The sequence below is a fragment of the Micromys minutus genome (assembly GCF_963924665.1).
Source record: "Micromys minutus genome assembly, chromosome: 9".
NCBI classification, from domain to species: Eukaryota; Metazoa; Chordata; class Mammalia; order Rodentia; family Muridae; genus Micromys; species Micromys minutus.
In genome coordinates, this window is record NC_137978.1 from 39,943,798 (window position 1) to 39,970,139 (window position 26,342).

General features: G+C 46.5%; 1 protein-coding gene across 4 annotated transcripts; it reads left to right on the forward strand.

The window, feature by feature from the left end:
• Nucleotides 1-22,686, forward strand: MEAF6 (MYST/Esa1 associated factor 6). 4 transcript variants are annotated; one of them, XR_013975141.1, is made up of 8 exons: nucleotides 1-96; nucleotides 979-1,094; nucleotides 4,239-4,326; nucleotides 4,462-4,507; nucleotides 16,186-16,378; nucleotides 20,502-20,559; nucleotides 21,173-21,206; nucleotides 22,085-22,686. XR_013975141.1 is itself a non-coding variant. In XM_080922023.1 (7 exons), the coding sequence occupies exons 1-7, from the start codon at nucleotides 7-9 to the stop codon at nucleotides 22,091-22,093; spliced, it is 576 nt and encodes a 191-aa protein (XP_080778149.1). In that variant the 5' UTR covers nucleotides 1-6; the 3' UTR covers nucleotides 22,094-22,686. The 4 variants fall into 4 exon arrangements, 3 of the variants coding, with proteins under 3 accessions (XP_080778149.1, XP_080778148.1, XP_080778147.1); XM_080922023.1 differs by lacking the exon at nucleotides 20,502-20,559; XM_080922022.1 differs by lacking the exons at nucleotides 20,502-20,559; nucleotides 21,173-21,206 and having other exon boundaries at nucleotides 22,365-22,686.
• Nucleotides 22,687-26,342: the final 3,656 nt, after the last annotated feature.

A 26,342-nucleotide genomic window follows, 5' to 3' on the forward strand; every position in this document is an offset into this window, starting at 1 on the left:
CCCAACATGGCGATGCACAACAAGACGGCGCCGCCGCAGATCCCAGACACCCGGCGGGAGCTGGCCGAGCTGGTGAAGCGGAAGCAGGAGCTGGCGGTGAGTGGCCGAGGCCTGGACGCCGTCCCCGCATGGCCTCGCAGGCAGCTCAGGAAGCTAGGACGGCGGGTAGCCGGGGTCCGGGCGCTCTGGGCGGCCGGGCGCGGCGCGGTTCCCTGCGGCGGCGCGGTTCCCGGCCTGCGCTCAGTGGGGCGGGGCGGGGCGGTGAGGGCGCGGGAAGGGCGAGAGGCAGGAGGCGGGGACGACGCTCAGGTCGGGTTAGCGGGTGGGACGGAGGCGGCTAGACCCCGGCCTGGAGAAGATGCACGATGGAGTCCATGGGCGGCGCGTTTCAATGGCCCGGGAATGTGGTGTATTTGAGGATGCCAAGGAAAGGGGCCGGCGGGAGACGCAGGACGCAGCCTAGGGAATTAGGGTTGGTGACGCGCACCGGGAGCCGCAGGCACCCTGCTGGCTGAGCCCTTCAGGCTCCCGCCTTTTGCAACGAGCATCCGGGAGGCAAAGCTCACCTGAAGCTGCCCTTCCAGGTTTCCATAGCAACCGGCATCCACTGCGGGCGGCCTTTCCAGAGCCAGTGAGGAGGAAGCAGTTGATGTAGAAAAGATGCTTTTGAAAAGCTGTTCACCCTACTCGCCGCTGGTAGCAACACATTTAATGAGTGAGAATGGAGACTGCTCACGATCTGTCTCATCCCTGTTCGTGACAGCTAGGCTTTGCCTCTGAAGTTAGATGCAAAACCTTGCATGTGTGTGCATTTTCTGAGGATAGACTATACGTTCCATTCTATTTTAAAAGGGGGTTCATTACCCCCACTCTTTCACAGAAATGGTTTATTGTGGGCAAGCTTGACTTCACACATCTGTATTGGGATTTCAGTTTGCTTAATGCTTGCTTTTCCCTGTCCCCGTTTTCATCACCTAGGAAACACTTGCAAACTTGGAGAGACAGATCTATGCTTTTGAAGGAAGCTACCTGGAAGACACTCAGATGTATGGCAATATTATCCGTGGCTGGGATCGGTATTTGACCAATCAAAAGTGAGTGTCAACATCTAGTGGCATCTACCCTTTTTATCCTCTACTAATATTTACTTGTAGAATTTTTGATTTGTTTTAAAACGAGGTCTCACTCTGTAGCCCTGGCTGGCCTAGAACTCACTAAATAGACCAGGCTGGCCTCAAGATCACATAGCTTTTTCTTCCTCTAACTCCTGAGTGATGGATTTAAAGATACGGGCTGTCATGAACAGCTTGGGGTTTTTGCTTTTGGTATTTACGCTGCAGTGAGAGAATAGAGCTTTAGTGTGGAACGAGGTCTAGGCTTGAACTTGTACTCTGCCTGTCTCACAGAGAAACCTTGGAAAAAGCCCATATTTGTGATTAAAGAAAATAGGGCCCATGGTGCAGGGGTGTGTAGGTGTAACTGAAATAATGCATGTGACTTAACTGTTTTTCACATTTCAATCTACCATGATATCCATTTCTGATCATTGTCATACCTCTAAGCTAATTGTCCCACTATTGACTCGGTAATGTGAGTCTACAGAAATCACTGAACTCGTGAGAGTTTTTCAAATCTGTAGAAAAACTAAGATGAGATAGTGCATGACCAGTTGGTAGTTTTCCTGTGTATTCATGAGTTGCAAACTCATGGTGGGTGCATGCTCTCTCCAATGTATGAAAACATCTGTGCACGCTTAAGAACCTTTTGTTTGAAATAATTGGGATTGGAAGCAGCAAAAACGATAGCCAGGGCTTATCTGTTCTTGTACCCTTTTCTCAGATGGTTACATTTTACGTAACTATAGAACATCATCAAAATCAGGGAACCAAGATTGGCAACTGTGCGTGTATAGGTCTATGACATTTTATCATATGTGTATAACTATGAGATGGGACGCTAGGCCCAGGACACATTGCTCAGTGTGTGAAAGAGCCTGGCTTGCAAGCCTGATGACCTGAACCTGGGTTAAAAAGGTGCACATCTGGCAGCAGGAGACATGGCTCAGTAGTTAAGAGAACACACTGCTCCTGCCCCAGGGAATCAGACTCTGTCTACTGTACTTACAGGCACACTCCCCTGCCATTTATCACACACATGTGTAAATGCACATCTGGAATTTTAGCACATTGTGGTGGGACAGGCAAACTGCTAGGAAGGTGACATGCCACCTAATTCCAACTATGCGGTGCTGTCCAAATAACAAGGCTGACTGCCTCAACAAGGTAGGAAGCAGTGGTGGAGAGCTGCCCTCTGATTAGTGTGCGTATAAAGATGTAGGCCCATTCCGCCATCACGAGTCTCCATGTTCCTCCTCTGTGGTTACATCTCTGTTCCCTTGTGCTCTCTCTCCCTGCTAACCACTGAAGATCTAGACGCTCACACTTTAAATCTTTGCCTCTAAGTATAATAGCAGTTACTTCCTGAGAACAGCAAGACTCCTCTGCACGTAACTCAGATGCTTATAGCTTAAAAATTAACACCGGTCCCTTCAGATTCCCCTTGGCTGGCCCCACAGTGCTTTGCCGCTCTTTTTTGGTCCTGGGTCCAGTTGCTCTCAGCAGTTATGTCTCATTAATATTTTTTTGTTGTTATTGTTGGTTTTTTTATATGTTTGTTTGTTTGGAGACAGGGTTTCTCTGTGTAGACCAGATTGGCTTCTGATGAACAGGGATCACATGGCTCTGCTTCCCAAGTGCTGGGCCTGCAGGCGTATGCCATCATGTCCTGAAAGGTCGATTGGTGCAGGGCTAGAGCCCAGAGCGCTGAGCATGCTGGGCAGGTGCTCTGCCGCTGAGCTGAACCCCCAGTCTGAGTCTCAGATTGTGAACCTCTAGTCCTGTGCCTCTGTCTTACTGGGTGGCATGATGTGGGGTGGCCCTGCGACTGCGCATGGATCCTGTGTTAGCTCTGCCGTAAAAGTTCATTTCTTCATGTGGGTGCGACGGGTTAGTGGGTAAAGGTGCTTGTGGACGAGTGTGACTACCCAGTTCTGTTCTGCCTCCTCAGTGCTGGGATTAAAGGTGCACACCACCCCGCATGGCTATAATCAATCACTTTTAAGAAATTATTTACTTTGTGCATATGAATATTGTGCCTGCGTGTATGTCTGTGCACCACGTGTGACCTGGTGCCCTTGGAGGCAAGAGAATAACATCTGATCCCTTGGGACTGGAGTTACACAGATGTTTGTAAGCCATTGTGTAGGTGCTGGGAATCAAAGCGGGGTCTCTGGAAGAGCAGCCAGTGCTCTGAACCACTGAGCCATCTCTCCAGCTCATATTTTATTTTACTTTATCTTTTCGTAGTCATATTTTGATTGAAAAAATTTCTTGCCTTCAGAGTGGCATAAATTTCAATTGTGGCACTCTGGAAATAGAGGCTGGTATTTCAGTATGAGTTTAAGGACTGGTCCCCATACCTAATTCCAGGCTAGCCACGACTACATAGTGACATCCTGTTTCAAGAGAAAATGAACAAAAAGTCATTTATCATATGTGTGTGTATAATGTGTTTGGGGTATATGTGAGCCACCGTATGGTTCAGAGGACAGCTTTGTGGATTGGTTCTTTCTTTCACCTTTATCTGCGTTGAGGATTGAATTGGGGTTGTCCAGCTTTGTAGCAAGCACTCATTGCCCTCTTGTCAGCCCCTACACTCGTCTCTTTTGACAATAAGCATTATCATAAACGCACACTAACATAGAGCAGGGAGTGGGGCTGGGTTGGGCAAGCCAGGGCACTGCTTATGTTGTAGGGATGGTCGGTGTCCTCATGCCAAGCAAGACATGACTGTCCCTGGGGCTCCTGGACATCTTAAGATACACAAGGGAAGAGATCAACTTGACAGTGTTTATAAAGCAGCTAAGATCATCTCACCTCCCAAAGTGGGAAGCAATACCGTTTGTAGGCATAAAGTTCCATGGATCAGAGGCATTCCTGAATTTGAACCTGGTTAAAAGAAGAGAGAGTGGGGCTGGCCAGATTAAAGGTGCTTTCTACAAAGCCTGACCACACAAGTTCATTCGCTGGAGGTAAGAGAGAACTGATTATAAAGTCATCTCTGGATCTCCACAAATATCCTAGAGCACGTGACCTCCCTCCCCATCAGATATAAGCACAGTGATAATCTATTAGACACAAAAATCTGTAACAACAACAACAAAATCCTTCTGTTTTTAGAAACTCCAATAGCAAAAACGATCGAAGGAACCGGAAGTTCAAAGAGGCCGAGCGGCTCTTCAGCAAATCCTCAGTCACATCAGCTGCTGTAAGTGGTAGTGCTGGAGGGTGGGTCCGTCTGAGGCCCTTTATTGAGGAGTGTGGACTTTCCCTTCCTCCTTGTGTGGGTTGGTGTCTTGGGGTCTATGGTCTCTTGTCTGGTAACCAGTGACTTCTCTTTTAGGCAGTGAGTGCCTTGGCAGGGGTTCAGGACCAGCTCATCGAAAAGAGTGAGTCTGTTTTTACTTTGTTTATCAGTTTATTCTAAAGCAGCAAGGGGCTCTAAGTTAACTCTGGCTTACCCACCAAGGTACCTGAGGAATGCATCCTCTATGGGTTCGCTTGCATCTAGAAGCTAGGGGACCTTTGGGCATCCTGATGCCTTTTTGTTGTTGTTGTTTTGGAGGTGGTGTCTTGCTATATATGTCTGTCTGTCTGTCTATGTAACTAATGCTTGTCTCAGCTCAGAGATGCCCTTGCCTCTGCCTCACCTCTGATGTGATTGCAGGTGAGGGCCACCTACTGCCACCCTTCCAGGAAGTGTAGCTGAAGATGTTGACAGACCCTAACCTCTGAAACTGCTTCGATAGGCCATGAGTTACCAGGAATAATTTTGTTTGAGCTAGTCCCTTCTAGACCATGCTGACCTGGAACCGACTGATAGCTGAGGCTGGCCTCGACCTCCGATCCTCTTACCATTGCTTTCTAAGTGCTAGAATCATAGGCATGTGTCGTCATCCGCCAGGAGAACTTTTCCAATAATAAGTCATTTCGATCAGAAAGATGGCTCAGTGGTTCAGAGTGTTTTCTGATCTCCCAGGAGACCAGGGTTAGAACATTCTAGCACCCATGTGGTAGTTCACAACAGCCTATGTAACTCCAGTCTCGGGATTGGTTGCCCTATTCTGGCTTTTGAGGACACCTGAGGCAGGCACATACACATAAATACAAATAAATGAATTTAAAAGAAAAAACCCATAGGGCTAGATATGGTAGCATATACCGTAAAACCCATCACTTAGGAGGTAGAGGCAGGCGGTCTCCTGAGTTTAAGGCCAGCCAGGGCTACATTGCTAGATCCTGTCTTAGTTACTTTTCTGTTGGTATAACAAGATGTTGAATCAAAGCAACTTCTAGAAGAGTTTATTAGGTGCTTACAGTTTAAGAGGGTGGAGTCATCGCGGTGGGGAACATGGTGGGAGGCAGGCAGTCATGGTGCTAGAGCAGTAGCCGAGAGCTCACATCATAAGACATAACCCACAAGGCAGAGAAGGAGAAAGAGAGCCGGAGAGACAGATATTGGCATTGGGGGTTAGAGATAGAGATATAATTGGGAATGGCTTCCAGACCCTCAAAACCTGACCCTTGTGACACACCTCCAACAAGGCCACAACTCCTAATCCTCCCCAAACAGTTCCACCACCCAGGACCAAATGTTCACCCATGAGCCTATGGGGGGGGCATTCTCATTCAAACCACTATAGACCCTATCTAAACAAAGTAACAGCAATTAAGTCAGTAGGAAATTTCAGATGTACCCGATAAGTTTCTAGTGCTCAACTTGAGAAATTCTAAGGGTGTACTTGTGTACTCTTTTAAATACAGAAGGGAAAGAGGATACTACTTACTTACATAGCTCGTTTCTGTGTGGAAGCCAGGGCTAATTAAGGAAAAAGAGCTGGTGTTTGTGTGCTGCTGTGCATTTGCAGCTCCCTCTCCTCAACCTGAGGGACACTCGGTGACATCAGTTAGTACCTGTAGATTTCTGTCCCAGCCAGACTCTCCTGTGCCCAGACCTGCTTATTCCACTGTCATTGCCACTGAATCAGATGCCATCTTCTGTTCAAACAGAATTGTTCTGTGTCCTTGAGAAGTTTTCTGTTCAACTTGGTGCTGTGGTTCTCTTTTCTGGGACCCTTCGTGATGTCTCTTGGCACCTCTGTGATTGATTGATTCTCTCGTCAGATGCTGTAAATGTTTTTTAAAAGGTTTTTGCTTTTTTTTCCCTTAAATTTGAGACGGGGGCTGGAGAGAAGGCTCTAACGGGATCTGATTCCTTCTGTGTCTGAAGAGAGCCTCAGAGTATTTATATACATAAAATAAATAAATCTTAAAAACATGGGACTTTAAAAAAAATTTGAGATGGGTTCTGACTTTGTAGTCCAGGCTAGCCTTGAACATAAATGGTAAAGATTTTCTTAAGTTTATATTGGCTAGCCATTCTTTGGCATCTCTACTGAGCATGGACCTACCTGCCTGGTTGGTATTGCCTGGGTTTTGCTGTATAACAGGTTTTTGATTGAATAGTCATATGCTTTAAACGTATCTCTGCTCTTTTTTAAATTTATTTTTATCCTGTGTGTGTGTTTTCTAGGTGTGTGTGTGTGTTTTCTAGGTGTGTGTATATGCATCTTGTGTGTCCAATGCCTGCAAAGTCCAGAAGAGTGCATCAAATCTCTAGAACTGAAGTTACTAAGGGTTGTGAGCCACCATGTGGGTGCTGGGAACCAAACCCTGGTCCTCTGGAGGAGCAGCAGTGGCCTTTACCACTGAGCCACCTTTGTCCTTCTGTTTTGCAAGAGGTTGTTGCAGATGCTTTTTCTCACTGCCGACTGTTAACCTCCTTCAGGATTGTTTTTCATCCACACCTAGTTGGTTTTTATTTGAGTCACCATCTCACTGTATTGTGTTGGTTGGCTTGGAGCTCAGAGACCTCACCTGCCTCTGCCCCTCTGCCCCTCTGCTCCTCTGCCTCTGCCACCCAAATGCTACAAGAGCTGGGAGGGGCAGGTGTGAGGCAGCACACCTGGCTGTGGCTTTGCTTTTACATAGCGGTTATGATGCAGGGGTCTGAACCTTGGTTTGTGCCTGTGCCAGCCCGGCGCTCTACCACTGAGTTACTTACAGGAACATGGCTGGGAGGTTATTCATGGCAGCATGAGCAACTTATCAGTGGCTTCTCCCTGAAGAAAATGTCCCTTAGCGCCTTCTAGGTCAGGGAGGGCTGGGGACTTGTGAGTAGGTCAGATCCACAAGGAACTGATGACAGGCCCAATCTTGCTCAAGTAGCTGCCATGACTCTGAGTTCAAGGCCATGTCATGCCCAGAAGGCAGGGTTTTCTACTACTCTGCCCCTTCCTCCTGTAAGAACGCTCTTCCTGCCCCAGATCTCATTCCTTGAACCTTTGGAGGGAGTGATGTAGATGTCCCAATGGTCACTGGTTCTCAGCACTCTGAAGAGCTGTGAGTCACTGCCACTGCAAAAAGATTTCATTGACCAAAGCTGCCAGTCAGTGGGCATAAATATAGATCTAGAAGACAGTTTCCCAGGTTCATTAGCAAATCCACAGCAGTGGCTTCACCACTAGGACCTTTGACCTCTCCCAACACAGGCTTTTGACCCGGGTTACAATAGCTCCTATGGGGTGGGCATCACATCCAACCGCCAAGTGGTTGGTAATCTCGATGGTCAGGCTGGTGGACACTTCTTGCCTAGCATGTTAGTGATGTCCGTAGCTAAGTGAGACTGCAGATGGCCTCTCCCCAGCAGCCAGCATAGTACGTCATGGTATTGTGGAAGGTAGCCAAAGGGAGGAAGCTTCCAGCTCAGTTGCTATGACCAAAACCTATGGGGTTTCAGTGGAGTTTTTTTTTGGTTTTGTTTTTAATTTCTATTAATTTTTTTTTTTTTTTTTTTTTTTTGGAGACAGGGCCTTGTTATGTAATGTAGTCCAGGCTGTTTGCACTTAGGGATTCTCTTGTTTCAGCCCCATAAATGTTGGGGGCTGGCTCCTAAGAAATTTTCATTTTCATTTGCTTTTCTTTTTTTTTTAATAATTTTATTCATTTATTATATATGAGTACACTGTAGCTGTCTCCAGACACACCAGAAGAGGGCATCAGATCCCATTACAGATGGTTGTGAGCCACCATGTGGTTGCTGGGAATTGAACTCAGGACCTGTGGAAGAGCAGTCAGTGCTCTTAACCACTGAGCCATCTCTCCAGCCTTGCCTTTCTTTTTTTTCTTTTTTAGATAAGGTCTTTCTGTGTAGCTCTGGTTAGCTAGAACTCTATAAGTAGACCAGGCTAGCCTTAAATTTACAGGACTCCTTCCTTTGCTTACCAAGTGCTGGGATCAAAGGTGTGTAGACCATGCCTGGCTCATCCTGAATCTTTTTCTCCACTAATTAGAATTAACAAAAGTTCTGTATTGGATTCTGTGTATTTGGGGTTTCCTTTGATTTCCTTTTTCATTTTGTTTGTTTGTTTTAAGACAGGGTTTCTTTTTAACTCTGGCTGTCCTAGAACTCACTCTGTAGCCCAGGCTGGCCTTAAGCTCACAGAGGCCCACCTGCCTCTGCCTCCAGAGCACCAGGATTAAAGGTGTGCGCTGCCGTGTCCATTCCTCTCAGTTTCTAATGTTTCTCTGTCGATTGCTGTATGTCGCCACACTCCTGTGACACCGTACACATAGGGCAGTGTGTGGGAGTTGGTGTTCTTCCGCTGTGGGATCCAGGAATCAAACTTGGGTCATCAGGCTGCGCTGCAGGAGCCTGTGGAGCCACCAGGAAGGCCCTCTGCTTGGACATCTGTACACCAGATGTAAGACTCGGGGGTCCCTGGAGGCCTAGGGGATGGAAGTCATGATTTTGTCCCCTGAGGTTAGTACGCTTGGCCCTCGTTCTTTTCCTCTGTGTGGAGCCTTCAGTGCCCCCAACTTTGTGAAAAACAGGGTTGTGGATCGAGTCCTCTCTGGATGATGCCTGTGAGCTCCAAAAAGGAAGAGGCAGAATTTTGCCTTGTATCTTCTTTAATTTTGGGAATTTCTGAGTTTTCTACTTTGAGCATTTTATTTTCAAACCACTCGCAAACATATTTCCTCTCCAAGAGTTTTCTTTCTGCTTTCTTTGGCTTTGTGTTTGCCTGACTAGAAAGAGTGTGGATTTTCATGGCCCCTAAAGAGGAATTTCATGTAAGTTGGGAAGCATCAGACATTTCAGTGAAAAGAGTAAAGTAAAAGAAAAAGCAGACAGGCACATTTTCTCCTCTCCTCGCTGTCTTGGCAGGGCAGCAGGGGCTGCTGCGTGTTCCAGAGCTTCTAGCAGAGCTACTCTTTGCTCCCGCGCTTGGCGTTGTGGGGCTTCCCTTCGTCTGAGAGGCCTGCCTTCCATCAGACACTGCCCGTAGTCACCCTTTTCTTTACTGTGTAGTCTTCCTTGTCTTTGCTCTAAAGTTGTGTTGTTGATTTTTTCTGTCAGTGAGAAACAAGCTCTCAAGTCTTCCTCGGTGCAGCGCTCTCGGTGGACCGGTTGACTTGAAGTTGGGCAGTCACTGAGCTTCCATGAGCTGAAGAAGAAAATTCTCGTTTTGCATTTTAAGTAGCTTCTAGTCTTCACAGTTCCTCGTCTATCAGATGTGTCACCAAGAACTAGTAATTCTGCAGCACAAGGCTTGGGCTGGGACTGTAGCTCTGTGACACAGCATTCGCCTAGCATGTGGGAGGCCTTGAGTTTGATTCCCTAGCACTGCACGTTAACAGCCAAAATGAAGCTCTTCAGATAGCCCAGGCTGGCCTCAAATTCACTATGCAGCCAAGAATGGCCTTGAACTTGCTTCTTAATCTTCCTGAATGCTGGCCTGGTTCCTGTGGTGCTGGTGATTGACCCACGGGCTTTGAGCATGGTGGGCGAGCACTTTGCTAACTGAGCCACATCCCCCTCTAGTTCTCATGGTTTAGGCAGTGTGCTTTCCTCTCCCTCTCTCATGCCAGTCCCTCCAGTGCCTCATGACTCAGTCCTATCTCTCCTCTCTCTGCCACTGCCCAAGGCTTTGTGGTCTCCTGCCCTGATACCCTTTTATCTCCTGGCAATGCTGCCAATATTTGTCTTTAGAAAAGATCTTTAATATCAATATTTAATGCAGGCTGTCTATTAGCAACAGGGACCTATTAATACAATTGAAACCACACTGTAGCCAAAGCAGGCCTTGAGCTTATAACCCTCCTGCCTCCAAGTACCCGGGATCGTAGGCCTAAGCAGGCCTTGTATTATACGCTGGTCCAGCTTAAGGAAAGAGCTTTGACCCATTCATTTGTGAGGCCACACCGTATGTATTAAGTGTGGGCCTGGACTGTGCTCTATGGTTTGAGTCAATCTTCTCCCTGTGTCTATGTCATGGATAGTATTCTGTAGTAAGTAACCACAGCATTGAATCCAGGAATCTGGGCGTGGCTTGGCCCCTTGACTAAGGGTTCCACTTCTCTCATGTCCTCACCAGCATTTGTTTTGTATCTTGTAGAGACAGGGTTTCACTATGTAGCCTTGGCTGGCCTGGACTCAAAAACATCACCTGCGTTTGCCTCTGGTATTAAAGGCTCGTTCCATGGGATGAGTGTCTTGTTTTCTTGGGATTAACCGCTTATGGAGTGAGGAGAAACTTGTATTTATCCTTACTAGACTAGACCAGGCTGGCCTCGAACTCACAGAGATCTGCCTGCCTCTCCCTCCCGCGTGCTCCCCTATTCCTTGCTAATTTGTATTTCTTCTTTGGACAACTGCCCATTACTGTTCATTAGGGCCCCCCCCCCTTTTTGTCATATGATTTGGGCTTTTGGTGTGTATTTTTTGCAGTTTGAAAAAGTGTGTGTGTGTGTGTGTGTAGTGGTGTGCACATGTGGAAACTGGAAGAGGGCAGTAGGGGTACCCTTAGCATTCTTTATCTATTCTTTACAAGGCTTGCCTTTTCCCTGTTTGGCTGGGAACTGTGACCCCACTGACCTGCGTGCTCCCGCAGAGCGCAGAGCGGGGAATTCAGGGTGTGCAGGAGGTTGGATCTGTTGTGTGGTTCTGAGACCTGAGCTCTGCACCTCATGTTCCACAGCAGGGTGCTCTGACCACTGGGCCATTTCCTTCAGCCCCCAACTGAAAAGCAAAGCATCCAGGATGTTAATTCATTTGTCATGTGTAGATGGCAAAGATTTGTTCCCCTTCATTCTATCGCCTGTCCTTCACTCTGGGGTTTCCAGAAGCTTCTTAATTTCCTATAATCCCATTTGTCAGTTATTTCCTGTGCTATTGGAGTACTGTATAGGAAGAACTTGCCTCTGTCTGTCTGTCTCTCTGTATTTTCTAAATTGTGTGTATAGTGTAGGGAGAGTGGGGGATGAAGCACAGAGGGGGGATGGTCTGTGTGAGTACGTTGCCCCCTGGAGGCCAGAAGAGGGTATCGACTTCCTGGAGCTGGAGTTAGAGGCAATTGCAGAGCCCCTGACACAGGCGAGGAATAAATAGTTCAGGATCTGAACAGTTTGATAACAGTCCCATGCTTGTCACTGTGGGTTCTTCTTGTTTATTTAATTCTTTCTTTGAGGTTTTACAGGTTTCCCTAGTATTCTGCTTTATTTTATTTTGAGATGAGGGTTTCCTGTGTGTTCAGTCTGGCCTGGACCTCTACATAGATGAGGTTAGCAATAAACTCAGAGGGATCCGGCTGTCCTGCTTTCTGATGCTGGGACTAAAGCTGAGTGTCTTGAAGTTTCAATTGCAGACATCTTTCAGATCCTGGATAGATTTATTTTTATTTTATTTCACTTTATTTGAAGTGATTAGAATTTTCTCTGGTTTCTTTTTAGGTGAATTCATTATTAATACATGTTCTTTTCCTTCTTTTTTAATGAAACAGAGTTTCAGTATGTAATATAGTCCTGGCTATAGACCAGGCTTGCCCCAAACTTACAGAGATCCACCTGGCTCTACTACTTGATTGCTGGGATTAAAGGTGTTTGACACCACATCTGGCCTCACATTTTATCTTAAAAAAAAAAAAAAGACTAACAATTTATTAGTATTCTGTGTGTAAAGGTGTTTTATCTATGTGTGCATGGTGTGTATATGATCCTAGACATCAAGTCCCCTGGAGCTAGAGTTATGAATGGTTGTGAACTACCACATGGGTGCTGGCAACCAAACACAACTCCTCTGCAAGAGCTGCCAGTGCCCTCAAGAACTGAGCCATCTCTCCAGCCCATTTTATCTTTCTGAGATGAGGCCTTGCTGTGTTGCTCAGGCTGGTCTTGAACAAGCAGAGCTTCTGTCTGCACTGAGTTATCTCATTGACGTTGTCAGAGATGAGCTGACCTTACCATCGGGCTTCATTCCGGACTGAACCATTTCCTTGATCTCCGCAGCACAGTGCTGATTACTGTAGCTTTGGGAGGGTACCTTTTAAGATCTTTTTATGCTTTTCTAATGGTTAGTTTGTTTGAAGACAGGGTCCTGTTCTGTGGTCCAGGCTGGCCTTGAATTCATGGCCTCCTGAGTGCTGTGATTCCAGGTGTGCCAACACCCAGCTTTTTGAGTAAATTTTGTGAAATCAGGTGCTTTTCTAGCCTTGTGCAGCTCTGTGGCTCTGGAGCTCCCTCTTGTGGTATTTTCCTGCATCATGTTCAAATTAGTCCCATCATTTCTGAGATATGACTGTTTCTTTGCTTTGTGGGTAAGGGGAGGCGGGGTGATGGAGAAAAAGATTGTATTGTGAGTATGGTCACATATGTCCTATGGCATGCATGTGAACAGCTTTTGGGAGTTGATTCTATTCCTGCCAAGAAATTTAATTTCAACCATATGGTCTCAGGCCTGCACAGGAAATACTTTTACCTGCTTGGTCTTGCTGGGCTCTTCTGCTTTTAAGTTTTGTTTGTTCGTTTATTTGTTTGAATGTGTTTTTGAGATGTAGTTCAGGCTGGCCTTGAACTCCTGACCTTCCTTCTTTGGATTTCCCAGCCCTGGGATTACAGGCTAATACTACCGTGCTACACTTTCTGTTTTATCTTTCTTAAAAAATTATTTACATATTTTATTTATGAGTACTGTGTAGCTGTCTTTAGACACATCAGAAAAGAGTTATCAGATCTCATTACAGATGGTTGTGAGCCACCATGCGGTTGCTATGGATTGAACAGCCAGTGCTCTTAACTGCTGAGCCGTCTCTCCAGCCCTCTGTTTTATGTTTTATCTTTTAGACTCTGTGTGTGTGTGTGTGTGCGCGCGTGTACACATGCTTATATGCAACTTGAAGAACAACCTCAGATGTCAGTCTTACCCTCTCCCTCGTATGAGATGAGGCAGGGTCTCTTCTTGTTCACACTACACTATATAAGCCAGGCATGCTGGCCCAGGGGCTCCCGTGGAGTTTCCTGTCTTAGGCTCCCATATTCGTTTAGAAGTTGGCTTACAGGTATGTACTTCTGTGTCCAGCTTTATGTAGGTTCTGGAAATCCACATTTAGGCCCTTGCACTTACATGCAAATGCTTTACCCATTGAGCCATCTACTCAGCTCCCTTCTTGCTTTTTATGTTTAGACAGGGTATTCCTTTGTAGTTCTGGCTGACCTAGAACTTGATATGTAGACCATACTGGCCTTGAACCTGGTGGCAATATTCTGTTTCAGCCTCCTGTTTTTTGTTTGTTTTTTGTTTTGTTTTGACCTATGCTCCTCTGCTTCTGGTGGCTACATGCCTTAAAAAAGTCCGAACTTTAAGACAGAAAGGAAAACACAGACTCCTGACCTTCCTGCAGACACAGACCCTGCTGATCATCTTTAGAGGCAAATACTAACGTATTTGGGGTCCATTAGTAGTTGAGTAGAATGCGGGTCTCTCCCTGTCCTTATCTAGTGACTGTGTCCGGAAGCTGGACATGGTAATGCACAGCTGGGACCCCACCCTGGGGAGGCAAAGGCGGAGGGAGGGTGGGGCCCAGGCCAGCATGGAACTCACTGTAGCCCAGGCTGGCCATGGACTTGGGGCAGCTTCCTGCCTCTGATGCTCTGCTTCTTTCTTCCTTCGTGTTGGGTGCAAGGCCGGAGGGGGCCTTGTTCATGCCGTGCTCTCGAGTCACCCTACCCTAAGACAGTATTTTTGAGATGTTCTTGAACATGCTTCTATTTAAATATATCCAAGTGATGATGATGATGGTGATGATGATGATAATTAATTTTTGGACACAGGATCACTTTATGTAGCCCAGGCTGTCCTTGAACTTGAGATTTCCTGTCACACCTTCCCAAGTGCCAGGATTATAGGCATGTGCTACCCAGCCTGAGTCTTGAAGTGCTGTTTTAAAATTGATGATTTTTGTCAGTTGAACATTAATGACTACTTCATTCAAGTATTCTGGGCTGATGGTCTAGCTTACTGTCTGGGTTAATGCTCAAGATTGCCAAAGGTAGGGGGGAAATCATGGTGGGATGTGCCTGTAATCTCAGCATTCAGGAGTGGGGTCAGGAAGATGAGAAGTTCATATTTTAGTAGTAAACACACTGGCTAACCCTGATGCCTTGAGTTTGATCCCTGAGAGGTGGAAGGGGAGAGCCAATTCTTTTTTTTTTTTTTTTTTTTTTTTTTAGTACAGAATAGAGTTTATTCAGGGCATGGGGAGGAGAGTCAAGGGGGTAGTTGGGGCAGAGAGAGAGAAGAGAGGAGTAGAAAAATAGAGGCTGGCCATGAGCACATGGAGAGGGAAGGGGAAAGAGAATGGGGAGAGGAGGGGCAAAGGGTAAGGGAAGAGAGAGCAAGAGAATAAGAGAATGAGAGAGAGAGAGAGAGAGAGAGAGAGAGAGAGAGAGAGAGAGAGAGAGAGGGAGAGGGAGGGGATGGGGAGAACAAGCCGATTCTTTTAAGCTGTTCCCTCACCTCCTTTTCCTTGCTGTGGATATGATTTACTTTGTGTTGCTGTAAGGAAAACCGTGAGTAGAAGTGACTTACAGAGGAAAGTTTACTTTGGCTTCCTTTATGGTTCAAGAATGGATTCCCCGTGTAGAAGCTGGCTGATTATACTTTGTCACACTTGAAAGCAAAGAGTAAGCAAGAATGGGGTGAGGCTATGCCCCCCCCCACAAGCCCACCCTTAGTGGCATACTTCCTCCTGAGGTTATACACTCTCCCACACAGCCCCACTACCTAGGAACAGGTGTTCAAAACCCTGAGCCTTTGGGGACAGGTCCCTTGAAACCACCCTGCTGTGGCACACCACCCCCAACATATACACAAATAAGTAAAATGTAATTTTAAAAAGATAAAAGTGGGGGAGCTGAAGAGATGCAGTTGTTATTTACTGCGTTCTCCAGAGGACCCTGGGCCAGTTCCCAGCGCCTGTGTCCGATGACCTGTGACAAGCTCCAGGAGACCCGATGTCTTCTCACTTCTACAGGTCCCTGTATCCCACTGCTCATAACCTGCCCATGCACACACACGTACCATTTTAAAGTGAAATAAATTAAAAAATGGGGGAAAGTTCAGCGCCATTCTCTGAGACCTAGGAAGTTCACACCCTATGTTCCCATGAGACTGTCTCTGTCTCCCATCAAAAAAAAGATTCAAGATCTCAGTAATCGAGGGATGGACTCAACTCCGCTCCGCTCCCCAGTGGGCATCTTCTCTTTTTAGCTTTTTAAACCATATGTATGTATGGGGCCAGGGTGGGGTGTGTGTGTGCATGTGAGTACAGGTACCCAAGGAGGCCAGAGGTGTTGGATTTCCTGGAGCTGCATTCCAGCGGGTGAGCCTTATGACATGGGTTCTGGGAATTAGACTCTGGTCCTCTGCAAGAGCAGTTTTCCTAGCTCATTTCCCCACCAACCCTTCATAGAAAGGCAGGATCCTCTGCTGGTTCATCAGTTTGTCAACGTGTAACCCTTCAGTGTGCTCCATATTGAAATGGCCCTTACGTAGAGGGAGATGCTCTGAGTTGCCTTCAGGCCCACCCCCAGCACTGTTGCAGACTGCTGGATTTCAGGGATGCCCTAGCTTTGATATTTTGAATGCGTGTTCCTCAAAAGAAAACCTTTGTGGATGACAGAAACTTGAGGAACACTGGTCAGGCATCGGGACCCATTTCCTTTCCTCTAGGGGAACCAGGAAGTGGGACAGAAAGTGATACCTCTCCAGACTTCCACAATCAGGAAAACGAGCCCGCGCCGGAGGACCCTGAAGACCTGGACGGCTCCGTTCAGGGAGTGAAGCCTCAGAAAGCTGCCTCTTCCACCTCCTCAGGGAGCCACCACAGCAGCCACAAAAAACGGAAGAATAAAAACCGGCACAGGTTAGTGGTAGGGTCCCACCCCGAGTTCTCACACCTGCGGGACAGTGGCAGAGCCCTCATGTTGCGGGTGGCAGAAATTCTTCTGGTGCAAGTCAAGTGGGGTGGTGTTCTCTGAGGGAGGAGAGGGTGGCAGTAGAGAAGCCTCGAAGGATCAATGGGAGTCACCAGGATGGAATGTGACTGTCATCGTCACATGGTATGGTGAGCTTTTGGGTCCTTTGCTAAGAGGCAAACAGGGAAATAGAAATGAGTCCTCGAAAAACGACTCTGGTTGGGAAACTAACCTGGGATAGAGTTCTCTCAGCCCTGGGTCCTGTCTGCTCCTGTGAGAGCTAAATTGACATGCCTTTTTTACTTTTTAAATATGGGTTTTGATTGTTATGACTTTTCTATTTTGTAGTTCTCTGAGTATGCTGCCTTCAGATACGGGGAAACACTTAAAGCTCCTAAATGCGAGCATTCCTTCGTAGGAACCTTCTGAGCACTGTTACTTTTGGAGTGGGAAATGAGATGGGAATGACACCAGTGGACAGAGAGGTCAGGTGTCTCAGGGGACTTAGTGGCCGCTCTGCCTGGGTTTGTATGCTGCTGCTGGGCCTTAACTCAGGGTAATGAAGCACCTAGAGCAAGGGGCTCCTCATCCTGGGTTTGGAAGCCTCAACACTGTGGGGTCAAAGGGGTGCAGGGCTGTGTGGGGCTGGCTCCTGATCCTCTGATTGGCTAATGAACCATGTTGCTTTAGAAACCTTTGGGGTGTCCCCTCCTGCACTTAAGGTGTTACACTGTGAACCTCACAGACCCAGCACTGTGGATATGATAGAATTAAATTTAACTGGTTTGAACCTCTTTGGCATCAACAGATTCTTGAATTGTTTAAATAGAAATAGTATTTTCTCCCAATAAATAGTGATGAAGGATTACCACTTTTTTTTTTTCTTTCTGCAAACCAAAAACCACTGTGCTAACCCCTCAAACGATAGTGAGAAACAGCAAGACTTACTCCTACCCCTGTGGTAAGACTGAAGCATCGTGATAGGCTTGGGGCTAATTTATTCCAGACAGCAGAGATCCATGCTCTCTCCCTTTCTTTTTTTAAAAGAGTTATTTACTTATTTATGAGTACTCTGTTCTCATGCACACCAGAAGAGGGAATCAGATCGCATTATAGACGGTTGTGAGCCACCGTATGATTGCTAGGAATTGAACTCAGGACCTCTGGGAGAACAGCCAGCTCTTAACTGCTGAGCCATCTTTTCAGCCCAGAGAGCCATATTCTTAAAGAGTATTTTTTTGGGCCGGGAGACAGTTTAGTTTGCAAAGTGCTTTCCGCGCAGGCATGAAGACCTGAGTTCTAATCCCAGCACCCACATCAAAGCACTCAGTGAGTTGAATGTGTCTTTAACACCAGCATTAGGGACAATGAGATCCCGGGGGCTTGCAGGCTAGCCAGGCTAAAAGAAGTGATGGGAACCTTTCTCAAAAACTACATGGAGAGACACCCAGCACACATCTACACATGTATCTCTCTCTCTCTCTCTCTCTCTCTCTCTCTCTCTCTCTCTCTCACACACACACACACACACACACACACAAGATTAAGTGTTTTCATGTGTGTTGATTTTATTGCATTTACTTTGTTTTTCATTTTGGTGATTCTTTTCCTATTTCAGAATGTCTAGAGCAGGGAGAACATTCTTGAAAGTCTCTGGGACTCTGTGCCCTTGACCAGTGTTCTCTCTAAACCCCGCTGGTTATGTGGGTTGCCTCATTTGCACTAGTGATGTGACCAGCTGTTGACTGAGGGTGCTCGAGAAGTGTTCTGTCTCACTTTGTCCTCGCAAGTTTCTAGAACATTTCCACGGCCACAACACTTCTTCCTTCTTTCTCCCTCTTCTGGCCCCAGGGATGAATTCCTTCCAGAAACACAGTAGCATATAGACAGAACATTTCTGAGCGTGCTCTCCTAAGGGGCGAGTCCTGCTCAGAAGGTGGACTGAATGGTTTTTATATGCAGAGTTCCTCTCTGTCTGATCTCTTCTCTGGACCTTATGTTCTCCTCTACCCCCAGAGAAGCCACTGGCACCAAATTGCTTTCTTTCACAGGAAGCTGGCTAGGGTCAGGACTGTCCTGGTGGCACCTCAGTGGGCGCAGGTTGTTGGAGCCCTGCTGCCTTTGCACACTCGAGGGCAGGGCTGGAACATGTTTATCTGGACATGCTGGTGAGCTGGCACCCAGAGCAGTGCTTTCTTCACAGTGTGAGGCTGGTGTAGCCAGGCTGTGTCAGACACTGTTGAGGAGAAACAGGAGGAAACTCTTGTAGAGTGTGAAAGCCCACCAAGTGGTCCCCTTCCCGATTGGGGGTGTAACAGCTTCATGGATGCTAGTCAGGTTGAAATGATAGCTTTCCTGAATTAATAATATATTTTACATGTCTGGACAGTAGTTAAGTCCCACTGTCTTTAAAGAGGAAAAAAAGTAAATATAAGCTGCTCTTAGAGAGTTTTACTATTACATTGCACCCAAGATTTGTTTTTGTAAGTTGTTGCTTGTTTGTTTTTAAGATAGTTTTATTACAGAACCTTGGCTGGCCTCAAACTAATTTCTTCTGCCTTGGCCTCTCGAATGCTGGGATTATCAGGGATTACCACGCCTGCCACTAGCCCCCAGTTTAGCTAAGTAGGTACACTTTTATTTACGTATGCATTTATTACCAGCACTGGGAGTTGAGCCCAGCATGTAATTAGCAGTGAGCCCCACCCACGGCAGATACCATCTACTTTAATTTGTAAAGGTTAAATCAACTTGAAAGGAGCATATTGTAAAAGACCTGCTTGTCCATTGGTGTGTGTGCCTAGGAATGCCCTAAGTGTAATGGTTGTGTGAGCGGTACCGAAGCTCAGCTTCCCCGTTCTCACAGACGTGGTCTAGCAGAACAGCCATTGGAGTCTTGTCTTACTGCCTGAAAGGTGTCCAAGGCATCAGGGAGCTGGAGTCATAGTCCAGGCTGATGCTTAGAGCTCTGTGCAGACCACGGCCTGTCAGTGATGGCCTGCTCTGCTGTGTGCTCATGGGTCCCGTCTGCTTTTGTTTGCTGGAGGCTCTGCAGACCCCGGTATTCCTTAGTGTTGTACTCCTATACCAGGGAAGGTGTCACATAACCCGAAGTCACAGTACATGAAGGCTGAGGCAGGAGAATAGCAAGTTTGAGGCCAGTGTGGGCTATCTGTCAAGGACACCCCCCCATTAAACAAACACAGAACAAGAAAATGACCAGTGAACTGCCGTCGCTCGTGTGTGCAGGAGGCAGAGTCTGACAGAGCAGGGCTCTCTCGGGCCCTGCAGTCACACATGGCTTCTGGGGTGAGCTCTGCAGCAGGAGCTGGTGGCACTGGACATGAGCTTGAACAAAAACTTACATGTTTTGCTGTTTTCAAAGTGCAAAGTGTTGTCACCTTTTGTATTAATGACAATATGCTGTGCCGACTTCTAGCACCTTCAGCTGTATGACTAAACCTTTTCCTTTCTCCCTCTTTTTTCTCCTTCTCCTTCCTTCCCCGAATCCCTCCCTTCCCTCCTCCCTCCCTCCTTCCCTTCTTCCCTCTCTCCTTCCCTCCCTCCTCCTTCCTCTCCCTCCTAATGCACTAATTCTGTCTTCAGTCCCGATATCTCACAGCTCTAACCCCAAGTCTGGCAGTTAACACCAGGCCTGCTGCTGTCTAGAGTGCTTTGATGCAGTCATGACCCGCCCCCTTCTCGCCCCCCCCAGTCACCCTCTACCCTCTACTGTGGTGTACACCGAGGGACGGGACTCCCCTGAACCCCCCCCCCCCACGTTCTTTGGTGTTTTGATGTTTGACAACTTAATGACTTAAGATTCTTGAAGCTGACTTTGTTTCCACAAATCTTGCTAGGATGGCTAATCGACTAATTTATTCACTTAGTGTATTAATTTCTGTTGCTCTCTTCCTCTCCAATGCTGCCCCTCAGCCCGTCTGGCATGTTTGATTATGACTTTGAGTAAGTTTGATTTGAATTCGTGTCTGTGCTGTGTTGTTTAGTGTATAGACACCGGTGTGCTGCTTTGAGATCTTTCTAACCCATAGTTTATCTGTTTAATTGTAGGTATGTATATTAGGTTAGGCTGGGAAGTTTTTTTTAAAAACAGAAAAACGTGATGGAGGTAAAATTTTATTTAATAACTTAAGCAAAATTAAGTAAACTTCACTTTTATGCATTTTAATTTCTTTTTAAATAGATAACCTGTACTTTTAATTCATATTTAAATTGATTTTCTGGCTTTGCTTTGTAAGGAGATTAGTAGCTTAAGATTTTGATGTTTTGCTTTGAAAAGATTTAAAAATTGAAATTCTCGTAATTTCTTTTGTGTTTCGTATCCAGAAACACAAACTCCTAGTCTCTTCGCTCTTGGTCACTGCAGGCCTCAGGACCTGCCAGTGACGTCGTTACGGAGCTAACCCATTGACCTGAGCATGCTCTCTTGATCCATTTCCTCTAACTTTGCAGTAGCTTTTATTTAAAAATGATGGCTTTTGTAACTGCTATATATTTCCTTTTTCAATCACCTCAGTTTACCTTATGGCAAAAATATCTGCTCCTATTTTTTTTTAATACTTGCTTAATATCTGAGAAAGACAACTAAATTTTGACAGTGTAATGGAGAATCTGGACTTAGCTGAGTAGCCTTTTTTATAGCTTATGCCCTGTGCAGTAACTGCTTGTTGCCTGGTTTCTATAAGTTAAAGTGCAAATATCTTTTATTTTTCTTGCCACAGGATTGATCTGAAGTTAAACAAAAAGCCCCGAGCTGTAAGTATCAGCCAGACAACCTAGGAAGACTGGCAATGTTTTGTTTCAAACTTCATCTTCCATGTGTTCTTGACTAAAAGACTTTAGAACAGACATGGTGGCCCACACGTTCAGTCCCAGCACTCAGTCAGCAGAGATCACTGGGAGTTAGAGGCCAGCCTGCCCTACATAGGGAGTGCCCGGTCAGCCAGAGCGACATAATGAGAACGTGTATTAAAGCAACAAAACTATTAGCAAATGACTCACACATTTTTATCAAAGAAAATGGTTCTTCAGTTAATTCTCGGAACTCCTTTTATGCTGGTCTTTGTGGCCTCAAAGGTGGTCACTGTACATGTGAAATGCAACATATTATACCAAAAAAAAAAAAAAAAAAAAAAACTTTCAGATAGACAGGAATTCTCTAGCACAGTTGTTTATGATTATTTTCATTTTAAAAATTATTATTTATTTAATGTATATGAATACACTGTAGCTGTCTTCAGACATACCAGAAGAGGGTATTTGAACTCATTACAGATGGTTCTGAGACACTATGTGGTTGCTGGGAATGAACTCGGGACCTGTGGAAGAGCAGTCAGTGCTCTTAACCACTGAGTCATCTCTCCAGCCCTGTTTATGATATTTTAAGAAATTTTTATTCTATAGGTTTGCATTAAGATCATCTTTACCCAACTGTATAATGTACTTGGAGTATATTCCTCTTTCTAAAGTTTATAGTTTATTTTATTTATATATATATATTCATATATGTGTATACATACATACAATATATTAATCCTTGCTTAATATCTGAAAAAATTATGTATGTATGTGTGTGTGTATGTATTTGATCAAACCAAGGTGGTAAGTTGTAACTTTTGTTTCTTTCTCTTTAGGACTATTAGAAGACTTGCTAGCAGAAGCTTCCAGGCTGTGAAGCCCTGCTTCCCCTCTGACCTCACAGCGACAAATGTCCCCCGACTGACTGTGGTCATCTGCCTCTGACCCCCCCAGACCCAGTGCCTGTAACTGGCTAGTCTGTCCTAACTGTAGTGACGAGTCCTCCCCATCAGACTTTGGGTTGTTCGCTGTCGTCATCGTTAGTAGAGCAGCGGGAAGACCTGTCCTCGGTCCCAGTCCCTGCTGGTGGCTAACTGTGCATTTCTCCCTTCTTAGAATGAATGTCTCCCCTCAAACTGGCTGGCACCAGCTCCATCTGTGACTCTCCCCCACCCCCACTGAGGAGTGCACACCTCTGATTTTGTCTTAAGCTGAAAGTAGAACCCAGCCAAGGTCCACCGCAGATGGAGGCTGTAAATATCTGCCATTCTCTTGTTTTGTTTTGTGTCGTATTGTTTTTTTATTGTTGTTTTTACCATCTGATTTTCTTTTGGGACATTTTGTGATGCCTGTACCTTCCTGACGACACCCCTGACCGTCTGTTCCGTGGTGTCGACATTCACAACTGAAACTAAAGTGGCTTTTAGAAGGAAATGGGCACCTTGGCTCTCTGGCTTTGTGATTTCTTCATGGGGAAGGCAGAGAGTGTTTAATGACGGACGGCCTGTTAGGAGCGGTTTCATGTTCAAGGAGCAAAAAAGCTGAAAAGCACACTTTGAAGCCCTCCTGCTGGATTGCACTCTTTTTGTAGGAATAGCATTTCCCTGGCTCGCATTTCTCACATGTTCCTTCTAAACCTGAGACTCTTTTTCTCTTGATTTTACTGCTGCCGTGCCTGTCGGAGATTTTCCTTTTCCATCTTTTCTCTTTTTGTTGGCATTCACCGGGTTAGGTACTGCTCCAAAAATCGCCTTGCCAGTCAAGAAGCCCAGAATTACCAAACCTCAGCTTCCACTGAGTAGAGTGTGATCCTCACAGGATCCAGCGCTGCCCACAGTTGTCCCTCCCCACAGAGCTCATATCCTCAGTGAGTGTCCCTGGCTGCACTTTTCAGTCACCTGGGGAAGCTCAGCCCAGTGCAGATGCTGGGATGCCAACCCCAGAACTCTAGGGTATGCCGTGGTGTTGAGGCTTTAACACAGAGTCCGAGCTGCTGCTGAGGAGTCTGCTGGAGGCTCCTGTGTTGAGAGACTGAGCCATACAGCACTGGACCAGGCCGAGGGGTAAGATTCAGGGCCTTGCCTACCCTCTGATGGTCTGTTTACAGTCCTCTGACGCCTGGGTCCTTGTAGGAGACTTGGTCAGGCTGTTGGTGGAGATGGCTGGCCTCGTACCAGAACCAGATGTGCAAAAACCTTTCATTTTGTTCTTAAACAGACTCCCGTTTCCCTCGACAATCTTAGGCTATGTCTTTGTTAGCAGTTCTTAAGGAAGTAGTTTATAATATGTAGATTGTTCCTTGAGGAGGAAAATCTCAGAAGCATTTTGTCAGTTAATTCTTTGTCCTTAACTCTGAGGAAAGCTTGTAACTCTAAAACATCTGGACCTCCACAATTGGCTGTGCCCTTGAGGAATCGTGGAACTACTCATTAGACGGTGTGTTACTTATTTATTGCAGTGTAGAGAGTTGGTTACAGGGCCCTGCCCATGCTAGGCAAGTGATCTGCCACTGAGTTCCCTCCCAGACCCTGAAGGTGTGTTAGGCAATAGCATGTCTGTGTATGTGACTGACTGTGTGTGTGTGTATGTGTGTGTGTATGACTTGGGCTATTTATTTTATGCCTCCTTCATCCCCAACCTCCACCCTGTAAAGTTTAACCATTGGACAGTGGTACTCAGGCTGTGATAAATTACTTGCTTTTCCTATTTCCGGGTGGCTTCAAATAAGGGCATCAAGACTACCAGTGGCTCAGTGGTGGAATAATTGTCTAGCATGCACAGACTCCTGGGGGTTGGTCCTCAGTACCACAGAAACCTCGGCATGTTGGTGTATGCCTTTAATTCTAGATCAGAAGTCAAGGATCATCCCTGGGTACATAGGGAGTTTGAGGTCAGTTTGGGCCACAAGGAACTTTACTTTAAAAACAAAATACCAACTCCAATAAATGCTGACACTAACTTTATCAACCAAGTCTGCTTACTACTCATTGAACATTTATCTCAGTGGGTAGGATAGCCTTTCATTGCAGCCAGCCAGCCAGCCAGCAGTCCCTACACTGTCATCTAAGTGTCATCTAAGGCCCTGTATGCTGTGGGAGGGACTGCTTTAAAGAGAGGAAGCCAACTCCTGAGTCAGGTGACAGCACATGCCTATATAATCTTAGCACTTGGGAAGTGGAGGCAGAGGAGTTCAAGGCCAGCCTAGGCTGTTCCTAGCCTTCCTGGGTTGCTGTGAGAAGCGACAGCTGATTCAGTGACCTGCCTGTCTTCTGGAAGGACAAAGGAAAGGCATGGGGGTCGGGCGGGGGTGGGGCCCAGCGCATTGGCTGTTGCCCTGTGCCTCTCTCTAACTCAGGAAGAGCTCGACCCAGGCCTTTGGTAGTTGTAAGACAAGACCTGGCCATTTGTAATAACGTATCTGTCCACTACATGGACAGTCTAGTGCAAAGCTTCATGGGAGTGTCAAGTGTACTATTCCCAGGACTGAGGAAGGGGCCATTCTGTTTAAAGTTAGTGTTCCAGCACCGCTGGGTGCGTGAGGAGGTGGGGAGCAGGACCAGCCCACAGAGTTGGAGTCTGCAGGAGGGACTTTGGGGAATCTTGGAATTGGGACAAGGCCAGTGTGGGGCCAAGAGTTAACGTTTTCAAAGCTGCTGTTCTGACCCAGTGAGGCGCCAGGTCTCAGGAGCCTCCTGGCGCCTGGAGAACAGATCTGTCACTGCACTGGTTAAACCATTTCTGCACGCTTGCATTTGTACTGGTTGCTTTCAGGAAAATCTTGTTCCAAGAGTAGGAAGCAGGCAGTGGGGTCTTCACCTGAAAAAGGTGAGCTTTTGTTTGCGGGTGCAGCAAGTGTAGAGAACCGAGCTCCCTTTGCGGTATAAATGAAGCACTGTGGCGCCCGAGCTTATAAGCCGTGTGGTTTTCTAGCATTTTCTAGCTTGGCTTTTGTACCTATTTGGACTTCCTCACCTTCAGCCTTATTCCAAATCACTAAGGCATTTGTACACTTGCAGACCTATACAGGAGCGATGACTTGATGTTCTTTCTGGCAGAAGGAAGTGGAGGGCACTGCGCTGCACTACTTCCTCCCAGCATGGGGCTGTCTGAATAGTGCCTGTGAGGGCTCCGCGTGGGTGTGAGCGTGTGAGCGTGTGGACCTAGGAAGGCTCTGTGTGTGTGTGTGTGTGTGTGCGCGCGCGTGCACACATGCCCTTGCATCAAAGTGTGTGAGGGCAGGGTACAGCAGTCTAGCAGTAGGTACGCTGGTCTAACCAGTTCACAATGCTTGTTCCAGGTCTGGATCTGTGGGGTCAGCCTCAGGATTTGAAGCACAGGTTTCATTTTGAGTACGGTTCTGTGGAGTCCGTCGTGCCACGGGTCTGAAAGGAAGTAGGGTGTGGTGGCAGGGTGTCCAAGGGAAAGGGAGTGGGTGTGAATGGCTGGGGATGTGGGAGGAAAAGATCAGATCTCGGGTGCGTTTCCACTCCGGACCTCAGCCCTGTGTAGTTCTTCACGTGGAATATGTTGTATATTAGACGTAAATATTAGTTCATTAATACATGTGGATAATTTATAAATAAATACCAGGCACAAGAAACTGCCGACACTGAAACGTGTTCCTCTATGAAACAGTGACTGCTGTCATGGTTTAATAGCATGTGTTGGAAGTGTGTGTACTCCAAATTTTTATTATTCGCGTACAGGAACACACTGTAGGCTCCTGGTCAGAGGTATCCCAGCTCTAACACCCCACTCTGGAAACTGTTTCCAGAGATGGTAGGGAGCTGGCTGAGATTTGCCTTCCCTTTCTGAAGTGGCTTCTTAGATTAGGAAATGTCCCAAAGCCAGTCCTTAGGCTGGCAAGGTAGCTCAGAGGGTTAAGGCACTGGCCGCTAAGCCTTAGGATTTGAGTTTGATCTCTAGGACCCACAGTGTAAAAACCAAGAACAGACCCCCTGATACTGTCCACCAGTGCACACCTGTAATCCCAGCTAGCAAGTGGGAGGCTGAGGCAAGAGAGGCTTTTCTATCTTAAGCTTTCGGGAACAACAAAACCAAAACCAATTTCAAAGGAAGAGCTGCCCCTTACTG

What these genes read in the sequence shown, in the direction of transcription:
- MEAF6 (XM_080922021.1), top strand. Translation starts at nt 7, where the DNA reads ATGGCGATGCACAACAAGACGGCGCCGCCGCAGATCCCAGACACCCGG. An exon ending in AGCGGAAGCAGGAGCTGGCG is followed by an intron (nt 97 to 978) that starts GTGAGTGGCCGA and finishes TTCATCACCTAG; the next exon opens with GAAACACTTGCAAACTTGGA. An exon ending in CCTCAGTCACATCAGCTGCT is followed by an intron (nt 4,327 to 4,461) that starts GTAAGTGGTAGT and finishes CTTCTCTTTTAG; the next exon opens with GCAGTGAGTGCCTTGGCAGG.